The sequence below is a fragment of the Olea europaea genome, chromosome 8 (assembly GCF_002742605.1).
Source record: "Olea europaea var. sylvestris chromosome 8, O_europaea_v1, whole genome shotgun sequence".
Lineage (NCBI taxonomy): Eukaryota > Viridiplantae > Streptophyta > Magnoliopsida > Lamiales > Oleaceae > Olea > Olea europaea.
Window position 1 is genome coordinate 93,441 of NC_036244.1, and position 13,136 is coordinate 106,576.

At 27.9% G+C, this 13,136-nt stretch overlaps 1 protein-coding gene across 1 annotated transcript; it reads left to right on the top strand.

Annotated features, from left to right (window-relative positions):
* Positions 1-11,236: 11,236 nt before the first annotated feature.
* Positions 11,237-12,812, top strand: LOC111399199 (putative F-box protein At5g50220). Its single transcript, XM_023026466.1, has 2 exons — positions 11,237-11,284; positions 11,719-12,812. The coding sequence occupies exon 2, from the start codon at positions 11,741-11,743 to the stop codon at positions 12,782-12,784; it is 1,044 nt and encodes a 347-aa protein (XP_022882234.1). The 5' UTR covers positions 11,237-11,284; positions 11,719-11,740; the 3' UTR covers positions 12,785-12,812.
* The last annotated feature ends 324 nt before the right edge of the window (positions 12,813-13,136 follow it).

Consider the following 13,136-nt stretch of genomic DNA (forward strand, 5'->3'; position numbering starts at 1 on the left):
AAATGAAGATATCAATAAGTGAATATATGGAAGAATTCAAATTATTAATAAAAATGTTGATAAATGATGTCCAAGATTTAAGAAATAAAGTTAAAAAGACAAGAAATGATATAAATCTATTAAAAATTGAAATTAGAGAATTAAAGAAAATAATAAAAATAAAGAAAAGAAAATAGATAAAAAAAATTATAGAAAAAGAAATGACCCGAATAGGAAAGAAACATATTGAAAAAGAAAATATAGTAATAGAAATAGGAAGTATGTGTGATGAATTTAGAAAGAATATATTACCTAAAATATTAGAAGAAGAAGAATCTAAAGAAAAAAATGTTAGGAAAATTAAAAATAGAAGAAAATCAAGAAAATAAAGATGAATTAAGAATTAGATTTACTTATAGAAAATTTTGATCAATTAAGTTTAAGTGATAGAAGTGAATACCAAGTTTTAATGAATATCGAAGGAGGATCTAATTCAATAGGAACTTCTAAACAAGAATTACAAGACTCAGATGAAAGTTATGCACCTATATATAATAAATCATATAGACAATTTTATGAAAAAGTAAAATATAGACAACCACTTAAAGGAAATAAATATAGAAACAAGTTTGAATTAAATGATAATTATGATAAACATATTATTAATAGAGGACCAAAATTAGATTTAAATTGTAAAATATGTACTAAAAAAGCCTTATTAACTTTGGCATATTCAATGATATTATTCTTTTTATATAATAAAGATAACATATAGAAAAGTACTGAAAAAAGAATATATTTCTTAATAGCATCCTTTGAAGAAGATGTTAGAAATTGGAGGGAATGAATAAGTAATAATACACAAACATTAATAAAAAGAAACGTACAAACGGAAATAATAAAATCAGATACACAAGGTAAAGAAAAAGTTAGTATAATATATTTTAGACGAATTTTTAGGAGAAAATTGGATAAGAAATTTTGAAAGAGAAGCAATAAGAGAAAAAGATAATGCTATAATTAAATTAATAAATTTAACAATATGTGATATGTGTAAAATTAAAGAATATACTTGTGAATTCAGAAATTATTATTATACTCAATTTTATAGTAATGAAAATCAAGAAATATATCAAGACATGTATTATAATAAATTATCAAGTTCATGTGGAATATATTTTAAAATAGAATTTGAAAAATATGTGAGAGATAATATTGGAATACCTATAACTTTAGATTCAAGAATAAAATTTTTATTTGAAAAGCTTGCATATATATGTCAATAAAAACAATTATTGAAAAAAATCAAGAAAATTAATTAGAATATGTTGTGAAGATATGGAAAATCCTATACAATAGGAATGTAATCCTGAAAGAAGGGTTAACAAAAGAAAATATAAAAATAAAAAGTTTTAAAAATTTAGAAATTTTAATAAAAAATATATATAAATCCTAGAAGAAAATATTATAAAAGAAAAAATATCTCATATGGTCAATAGAAAAATAAAAGTCAATGTAAATGTTGGAATTGTAGGGAAATATGTCATATAAGCACTAATTATGATAAAAAAAAAAAAAAGTTAAAATATTACAAAAAGAATATTTGAAAATAAAAGATGAATTAAGTTAAATATCGGATATTGAACAATATTATAATCAAGAAATATATATAAATGAAACAGATGAATCTAAATCTGAATAAGGAAATAGAAGAAATAAAAAATAATAATATAAATATACAAGAGTATGAAAGAATAGAAGGTTATGAATTAAAAGTTACCTTTGATAGTAATAAATTTAAGAAAATGCAAAAATTATCTTTAGATTTAAAAATAAGAAAATGGGAAGTTTTAGATAGAATTTGAAAAAGAGAGGGATAACAATAAATGAATATCATAAAATCGAGAAAACTATAGATGTAAAAACAACATGAAAATCATAAATTAAATCTTTAAAAAAAAAATACAGTTGAAGAACTATTAACAAAGGTTAGTAAAAATAAAGTGAAAAAAATCCAATATATTTATCTAGTGGGAATACAAATAATGCTTAAGTCATTATCAGAGAAGTGATAGACTCACGCTTAATAATAACCTTACATGATGGAAGAATAATAAATCTAAAAGATAGTCATTTAGGAACAATAGAAAGAAATTTAGCATATCAAAAATAATGTTTACATACTACCCAAAATATTGTGTATCATTGAAAGATAGAAACTTTAATGAAGTTTTAGGATTGCATTTTAAACTGCATAGAGATGATATCATGCAATCAGGTGATCAAATTATGACTATAAAATATAGAGCTTTATATACATTTACCAATTCTAATTATGGAAACATGTATTCCAATAAAACCATATATCGAAGTACATAAAGAATGTAAAGATATTAGCAAAATAATATAACCAAATAAACAAATAAGTTTAATTCCAAAAGAATATGAATTTAGTATAACAAGAAATAAACCTGAAATAACATAATCAAATGAAGAAGAATGTTCTAATAATATAATATTTAAGGATTGAAAATTAATTAAAATGTCAAAAAGTTTTAGAATACTTAAAAATCAGTTAGAAGAATTTAGTAATATAAAAGAAATAAAACTTTACAAAAATGCGGGAAATATGAAAATAGAAGGAGAATATATAAATGGACCAAATATACTAATAGATACAGGAGCTAGTAAATGTCATATAGTTTCAATCAGAAATAAATGTCTAATAACTCATAAAATTGATCCATACAGATATGTAAATTTTGATAGACAAATATATATTTCAGAATTAGAAGTTAAAGTACTAATAAAAATCAGAGGAATAAACATTTTAGTACCATGTTATATAGATAAGAGTATGGATATAAACCCTCATATACTTTTAGGAATGAATTTTCTGAATAGATTAGAAGATTATAGTATAAAAAGATAAGAATTATACATAATACATAATGGGCAGACTATATTATGTAAAAATAACTAAATGTACAATCAGATAAGTTTTTCATTAGCTGTATATATACAAGTTACTACTGTAGAAACAAACACAACAACTTGTGCTTTAACAGACACAGGAAGTAATATAACAATATTAAATTTTTTTTTTATAAAATCATGGAATAGTAATAGTAATTTAAAAATAACTGGAGTCACAGGTAAAAGCACTCAAATAATTAATAATACTGATAAAGTTAATATAATTTTTGGAAGTAAACAAGTTACAATAAATAAAAGATATAAATATGATAAATTAGAGTGTCATATATTGTTAGGAAATGACTTTATACAATAATTTCAATATTATAAACAAAATAATTATATGATAATGTTACAAACACCTTGCTTACACTTGTTAAAAATTTCAAGAGAATTTAAACCTTATAAAGTTCAACCAACTTAGTGTGGTGATAAATGGGAGAAAAAATCAATCATATTTAATGAAATAAAAAAAAATATTGAATAAAAAAGTTCGAAAAAACGGGAATAGAAATAAGTATAGAAAAATTTATTGAACAATTAGAAAAAGTTTATGAAGAAAATCCATTATTATTTTGGAAACCACATCACCCAAAGCCAAAATAGAATTGACAAAAATGTTATAATAAAAGTCAAACCAATGACGTATATTATAGAAGATACACAAGAATTCAAAAATCAAATAAAGGAATTATTAAAACAGAAACTGACCTAGTAATGGATTTCATAGTAGTCCAGCCTTTATGGTTATGAAACATTTAGAACAGGTTAGAGGTAAAGTTAGAATGATTATAAATTATAAAGAATTAAATAAATATACTAAATTTAATGGATATTTTTTACCAAATAAAGAAGTTTTAATAAACCTTGCAAAATGAAAACAACATTATTCTAAATTTGATGGTAAATCAGGATTTTGGCGAGTAAAAATGGAAGAAAATAATATACAATATACTACATTTAGTATACCTCAAGAAAAATATGAATGGTTAGTAATGTCATTTGGATTAAAAAAATGCACCACAAATATATCTAAAAAATGGATAATATATTTAAAAAGTTTAATGAATTTCTAATTGTTTATATAGATGACATACTGATATATTCTAATAGTAAAGAAGAATATAGAAATCAGTTAATATAATTCATAAATGAATGTAAAAAAGAAGGAATTGTACTTTCTAAAAAGAAATCTATAATAGAAAGACAAAAGATAGATTTTTTTGGATTATCAATAGATAAAAAATGAATAAACTGTAGACTCATATATCTAAGAAAACAGAAAGTTTTCCAAATAAATTAGAATATAAAGAACAAATACAAAAAATTTTGGGATGCTTAAATTATGCAGAACGATTTATTGAAAATCTTTTTAAGAAAAGGCATAAAATACAAATTTTACTTAGAAAAATAAATACTAAAGAATGGAATGATCAACATACATAAATAATTAAATCATTGAAAGAAGAATGTAAAAAATTACCAAAATTAAGATTAGTAGATGAAAAAGATAATTTGATTATTAACACTGATGCCTCAGATAAATATTGGGCAACAATATTAAAAACAGATTTAAATGAGATTTGTAGATATTCAAGTGGAATTTTTAATCAAGTAGAAATAAATTATATCACTCATGAGAATTACTAACAATTATTAGAGGAATAAAAAAGTTCTCATTATTTTTATTATCCAAAAAAATTTACTGTTGAGACTGATAATTCTCAAGTTGTAAGATTAGTCAGAAATAAACTACTATCAGAACCTCAACAGAGAAGGCTCCATAGATGGCAAACTTATTTAGTATTTTATAATTTTGATATAGTTCATATTAAAGGAGTTAGTAATTTTCTTGCAGATTTTCTCAGCAGAAACATAGAATTTGCTGATAAATAAAGCCATGGTCATGGAATTATAACAATCTATCCTACATATACAAAAAAAGGACATATTTTCTTAAAGAAGAATCTGAAGATATAAATACTGAAGCAATACAGATCTCGGAGATGTTCAACTCAAATATAAAAAATTATTGAATATCACTATTGAGCATTATAAAGAGGCCATAGAACTCAAAAATCAAGTTGACGCTATTGCAAAAGATATATTGTCTGAGACAGATATACCAAAGAGCTTGGAAATGAGTTTTCCAAATCAATACCAAATAGGGACAGCTGGAAGCAGCAGTGAACCAAGATGTGACACCGTACCAATTGATAAAAAAGGATATTCAACACCAATTAAAAAAGTGGTGATACATGAAGATAAAAAAGATTCCAAAACTATTAGTATCATAAACCAAGACCAAGATGATATGATCCCTTTAGACCCAAAAGAAAAAGAATATGTCAAGATAGTCAGAATCGTTTATGAAATAAAAATAAGTGATTCATATTTCATCTCTCTAGAAAATAATGTTTATCCTAGAGTTACAGCCATGGAAGGAAGAGACCCTTCATTCACAAAGATTATTGCAGATTATGGATTTCTAGATTTGATATATTCAAGAAAAGATTTAATTGAAGTTTCAAAATTTGATGACATATCCATAAAAGAAGTATCAAGATTTGCCAAGAGACGAAGAATATATTTGAAATTTTATTCAATAAATCATGAATATGATGGAATTGTTTATTATCCAGTTGAACACATAATCTCAATTGGATATGTTGCAGACAATTTCCAAATAGATGTTATAGAAAATGATAAAAAGGTTCCAAGGGTGACCAAGTCATGGATCAGGAATAGAAGAGCACTTGGAATCAAAGTCATATACAATGTTGCTAAAAATTTGTATGATAAAAAATTCTTATCTTTATATAAATATCAAAATTGGATGCTAGTTTCAAATGGAGGCCATCGAAAATCAGAAATCTTAAAGGATTATATTACAAAATTCGACATACATCGATTTCCAGGATGTCCTACCACTATCAAAGAATCTTGTCAGGTAAGAGATTGTCCGAGTTGCATGTGAAGAAATAAAGAAAAGAGGACAATAATATAGCACCATTGATAAAGCTACATGTGAAGACATAAAGTAAAGAGGACAATAATAGAGGAAAAGATGCTCCTTGGATAAAGAGTTGAAGCTGCATGTGAATATGTAAATACCAGGAGAACAATAATAGAAAGGCATGTGCGCATTTTCAAATTTCTGATATATGCATTGATGTAATAGAGTCTCATAAGTTTGTATAAATAGAGGCATTATGGAAGGATAGACATATCTTGAAATCTCGAATTGTAATCAATAGCTACTCTCAAGCCATCCTTAGTTTGAAAAACCAGTTTTTTCAGAAATCATTTTGTATCAAATGAAAATCTTGTATAAATCTCTATAAAAATAAAACTCCAATATTTTGAGATCAATGTAAGTTTCTAAATCTTTATCACATATATTCTTGAAGGATTTAATAGAAAGTTTCTTTCTTATTTTAACAAAAAGAGAGTTTTTCTTTTATCAAAATCTAGAGATTTATTCTTTGGAATTAATACAGTGAGAGCAAAAAGCTAAAATAGTAAAAAGTCCATGAATACAAGAGGTCGTTGAAGGAAGCAATTTACATATTCAGAGTTCGAAGATCACTCGGTTCTAAGAATAAAGATTCAGATCAGAACTAAGGTAAAACTATTATTTTTTTTCTAAAATTTGAACGAATCTTTTTAAGATATTAGAGAATCGTAGGGATTATTCGTATGTTTAAATGCCAGGATATACAATTGAAGGATAAGATAATCTATTAGAATAAATGTTAAAAGAAATAAAATAATATCATTTCTCAATTAAAAAATATAAATTTATCATCTGAAGAATATAATATATTAAATAAAAAATATGAACAATATGTCGTAAATTATTCTAATTTATTAGATCATAGAATGGATTTATATTCAAAAATTCAAAAATAGAATATAGTTCAAAAAGATTGGGATATATTGTGCAATATAAGAAGAATTATTTCATTAAGGGTAATATAGACTTTTCTATGGATAAATTAAAAGGATATAAAATTAGGTCAAATAGAAAAATCTCCCATGAATAACACAAATACAAGTTCACAATGAGGCGAAAAATATAATATTGTGTCTCATCACACCTGAGGTCAAAATTGACGTGCTATATGGTATCAGGCAATCCATACCGTGATGTATCAAGCAATCAATATCACGTAATGACGAATAATTACATCACATTGAATATAGTATAAAACAATAACTATGAATAAAGGTTAAGACCCCATTACTTCCACTTGGTGTCATAAAATGTTATGATTAATTTCATCAGAAATATAAATGGCACGCTTTATATTGAGGTTGAAATTACCCCCAACTGCTTTATATCGCAGTCTAAATTTTTTTATTACTTGTTAAAATGTTAGAATGGGTCATAATCAGTTATGTTACGGCCTAACATATCTAATATAGTCTTCTTCAAATTATGCTAATACATTACTAAGTGATGGAGTCAGATATTTTTTATTGTGGGATTAAAATAAGTTTAAAATGATATAACATTAATAGTATGTTGAGACTTTAGAGATGAGAAGAGAGATGGTTTAGTGGCTAAATACTTATGATTGATGCAAGCGTAGATAGGTGGAGCAGTGACAGACGTTAGATTTTGATGTAATTTACAACTCCTAGATGTTGAAGAGGAATGAGAAATTGATTAGTGATTCTAAATTTTAGCCTCTTGAGGAAAGCTCGAAAGAGTGCTAAGATGGAGTCGATAAATGATTCTTAGTACATGCATGGTATCATAGTATGTTCCACGACTTAACTGGTCAATTCAAAAATATTTTGTAAGTTAAATAGCAAAACATGTTCTTACCTTTCAATGTTACTGTGATTTGTGCAAGACGTCTATACCTTTCATTTTTTGATATTTTTACACATATTTCATTGTGTAAAAGGTCATTTTTATCCATTTTTCCAATAAAAATATGATTTTACCCCTTATTCAAATAAAACAGAAAGAACAGAAAAGAAAATGTAAAGAATTAATTGCAACAATAACCCCAAATTTTCAAAAAATTTACAAATTAGTCACAAATATATATTTAAAAATCAAAAGTAAAAAATAAAAGGAAAAAAAAAGGAAGAAGAAGAAGGAAAAAAAAAAAAAAAAAAACACCACCCTTCCTCTTTAATGGAGCCACCGGCAATCCATACTCAAACCACCACCCACCGCCGACTAAATCGCCGAAAAATGCTCCCTAAACTCACTCTCACCGGCCACATCTTGTGGCATTGACATCTTTTCCCTTTCTCAACCCTTCTGCAGCGACAACCACTGCAATTACTCATACACCACTTCTACCACCTGCCTAGACCATACCACTAGCCTCAAACAATGCTGCCTCCTCCCAGTCTCTTGCCATATCGACTATGATCGCCACTGCAAACACCACTTATCCAGCCAACCCACACCAAGCGTTCCCCGTCGCCAACTCCGCTGCTCACCACCACCAATCCTCGTCGCCCGACACCTCTCAAAACCATTAGCCACCACACGACGTTGCTTCATAACCTTACATAACCACCCCACCCAACCACCTGTCACCACGACAAGTCCGCAAATCTGCCTGCCGCCACCATCTTCCTTGTCTACCTAGATCGCCCAACTCAGTTAAGTACCAAACTTTGGAGCACAATCGCCGCAATCTGCACCTCTACACTTTAAGGTCTATTATAACTACAACTCGGTCCTTGCGAGATTTGGCATTAATTGAAGATGAGTTAATTGCGCTGCTGTTATATACAGAATACGACGGTGTCAGTGGAATCTGAATACCAAGGAGTGAAGAGGAACACAGGTAATGTATCTTGAGTTCTAATTATTTTTTTATGTTTGATTTTTAAGTATATATTTGTGTCTAGTTTGTAATTTTTCAAAAATTAGGGGTTATAGTTGCTATTAACTCTTTTATTTTTGTTTTATTTGAATAAAGGGTAAATTTATCTTTTTATTGAAAAAATGGATAAAAATGACCTTTTGTGCAATGAAATGTGGAAATAGGGGTAAAAATGTTAAAAAATTAAAGATAGGAACGTTTTGCATAATAACATTGAAATGTAGGGACATTTTGTGCTATTTACCCTTTTTTGTGAGTGTCTGAATATATTGACTTTGTTTCATTTTTTAAGCTATTTTACCTCTTTACTTTTTTTTTTTTTTTTTTTTTTTTTATTTTCTCTCACCTCTCCTTCCATTTACGGGTGTTAAATCAAATAAATCAAGCCACCCGACTCGCCTGCCTCCAAACTCGGCTCGTCTATGCATGTTTTTCCTTTTTTTTTTTTTTTTTTTTTTTTTTTTTTGAATTACCTTCATACGAATGTAAACTATCTTATATAATATATTAAAGATTTTATAGTTATATGTGCTATTTATACTACTACTACTACTACTACTATTATTATTATTATTATTATTATTATTATTATTATTATTATTATTATAAAAACTATATAATATTCTTATTAATGTTTGTAAACGTTCACAGCTAATTGCTTCTCTCATAAACCCTCTATTTGGCCTCATTATTTAAAACTTTTTTTTTAAAACTCAATTTAAATCTAACAATTCATTGGATCCGTAACTTTTATCAATTTTTCAATCACATATTTCATCAACTTTTATCAAAATCTATTAAAAACGTAATTTTTATTTAAACCAAACAAGGGCATAATTGTAAGTGAAAGATTTCATGAATGGAGATGTAAGTAACGTCTGCTTTATTCATTTTAAATTCCCTAAAATTTTTAGTTTCTAAACGAAATCTTTAAATATTATATAGAGAATCAATTAAATTTTTGAATGGCTTCGTGGAAGTAATTTTTTGAAATTTAAGTTTATATTATTTCATTGGCTTTGAAAGATTTTATAATATAATTTGTTAGGTGTTGTCATACTTGGCCAACCTACGTGGGCCTGTGGCCCACTCAATCTGAACCACGTGGCACTCCATCCGAAGTGGTTTGTATATCCAAGGCCCTTCATGCTGAGGCCTGTGAAGATAGTCGAAACCCCAAAGCAGAAGTACTACATGAGTGGCAAAAGCCCCGAATCCGAAGCTGAAGCAGAAGTCCCCGAACCATGAAGGAACGTCTTCCATGATCACTTCTCCCAAGAGATTTTCTACGTAAAGATCTTTTTAGAATAAGTGATGAAACGTTTGTCATAAGTATACATGTCAAGTCTTGTCATTAGTATAGGGGTTCTGCATAAGCAATAAATGCGCAGTAAGCTAGCAAGCCAAGGATGATGCTTAGGATTGGATGTTTGAATTAAAGAGATAAGGTCACGTGCTACCTCATCTAAAGGCTGCCATTTCACATGTAACACTATAAATACTTCCCTTGTATAACATTGAAGGACGAATGTAAGAATCAATACAAGAAATTACATTTTACTCTCTCTTTCATATTGCCTTATAACACAATACGAATTCATACATATTTACATGCACATTCATGAGCACCGATAGGTAATTATTGTACAATCGGATTACGAACATCCCGCAGATTCCGAACGTTCTCATCCTGCATCGTTGAGCTACTCCCACGCCCCTAATCCGTTCGTTCTAGATCGTCCACGTGTCTTAAGCGTGTAGGACCTTCGCTCACGTGTGCGTGGGTGGATCCGGCATCTATTGGCAACATTTTTTGAGGTCAACATAATTCACCATTCAAATTGTCGTGGGCGATATTAGTTAATCATTTGTAGTTGGAAAGGGATATTTTAATTTTTTTTTTAAATAGTATTAAAATGAAAATTTAACAAATAATTATTATCCTTAATTTACTATAATTTAATGGTCTAGATTTATATTATCAACCAATAATCCCTCATGGTTCTTGCACTGATAACAGGGTGGAGAATGTTAGTCAATAAACGATATATAGAGAAAAGGAAAAGAAGCTAATGATTAATTGCCTATTGAAATTATAAAAAAAAAAAATGCATTAAATAGTCTTACAGATAAATAAGTAAAAACATTAATCTATCCGTAAATTGTTTGTGGTGGAAATAGCTGATCATGTAAAGGAAAACTAAAATTGTTTGTATTTCACTAAAATTCTTATTTCTCAAAATTGTAGTGATGGATGCAAATTTTAATAGCATAATAGTTAACATGAAAATTGACAACCAAGTCGAGAAACCACTCCACTTAGGTAAGTATTTACAAGAATAATACCAATTGATATTTTAAAATTCGTGCCATATATTTTTTAAACTCTTCTCCATCTTCTATCCTATTTGTTCTCGTAAAATTTCGTCTATACTTTGTTTTCTGATTACAGCAAAAACTTTTGATGACCGGTAAGTATAAATCTTCTCACTGATATGTAAGTACGTTCTTCAACTGAAATTTATTTATCTTTATATACTTGCGTATATCTATATATTGGCAACCACCAAAGGCAAAGAATATTGTATTATAGAATTGCGGGTATGCTGCAGCAACATTAATGGAATACCACACCGATCTTTTAGTGAATATTATTATTTATATCTCATGGGATTTTGTGAAATATTTGTGAATTTGATTTATGTTTTCATGCAAATATAAATCTATGATGAATATTTATATTATAGAGTTTCCAAGACTCCCTTCTTCTTTCTCGATCATCTCATTGTTGTCCCTTTTTTTTTTTTTTTTTTTTTTTTTTTTTTTTTTTTTTTTTTTATTATATGATTGGTTCTTAACAACTTGTCTTACGTTAATAACTGTAGTCTTATCTCTTCGGTTTTAGGGTTGAGAGAAGCTGAAATTCAATGCGGATGATGCGTGGCCTTTTTTTACCAAATCACATAATCTGTGAGATCCTCAGCTGGCTACCAGTTAAATCATTATTAAGATTTAAATGCGTATGCAAAACGTGGTTTAACATAATTCAAGATCCTGAGTTCATTACTATCCATATGGTTCGAGCTCCTTGTTCTTGGGTATATCAAAGCACATATAATGAAAATTCTTGTGCAAATTTTACTTTCTCAACATACTGGCAAGGACTGGTGCTGGAAAGAAACAACTCGACCAATGCATACAGATTAAGGAATCCAGCAACTAGACAAATACTTGATTTGCCTTGTCCTCCTTCTCATCAAAATATTATCTACATAAACATTTTTTTCATTCCGAAAACCAGCGATTTGAAATTGCTTAATATAAGTTGTTTGCAGGAAGAAGGAGATATACATACGAAACGTTACAATATTCTCAGTATTAATGATCTTACATGGAAATATGTTGATTCCACCTCGTGTGATCCGACAAAGTTTCAAGTAAGAAAATTACATGCAGAGACAAAATTCTATCTCTTCAAGTTGGGATTAGTGGGTGATTCTTATTTTGATTGCCTTGATTTGGAAAACGATCGAATTACTAGAGATATTAAGATTCCTCGGAAATTATTTCTGGACTGGAAAAATGTGCATGCTCTTAACTGGAAAGACGGGAAGTTAGCGCTTGCTTGCATAGATCAAAAACAGCAGTTGAATTTATGGATCTTGGAAGATGACAAGAAGAATAAATGGGCTGAAACCAAGATTACCATATCCTTGACTTTCTTAAAGGATTATCCAAGCATGTCGAGTCAAAACATTATTCCTTGGACAGTGAAAGAAAATCAAATATGGTGGTATCATGTCACAGACGATTCTCAAGACATATTTGTTTTTGACATTGAATCTAGAGAGGTTGACTTCCAAACATCCCCGACTACAAAAAAGAAGATCTTGTACATTGATAAACCTAGCTTGACATATATCAAAGGAATGCATCCAGAAACTCAAAAGGTAAAATGTTCAGAAAAATAGTTAGTTAATTGTTATATTTGAGTCTGAATTCTGTCAAGTTGAGCTGTTTTATTCTTGTTTCTTTTCTTTTAGTTTCAATCTAAAATTATTTCTTCCATGAAACTATGAAATCATATAATCTGTCTATTAATTAGATGCATTTTAGTACACTATAAAATCGTGTACAAACACTTAATACATGACAAGCTTAAGTCTTATCTATCAAGACTGTCAATTTTATTTAATTGGCGGATCAATATTGGATGTTTATTCAATTTGATTAATTATTTAATGGCAGTGAAATTGCGTGGCTAATTGATTCTGAAAAAATCAATTCACATAAAATTGAAATATTATGGCTGGTATTATCAAT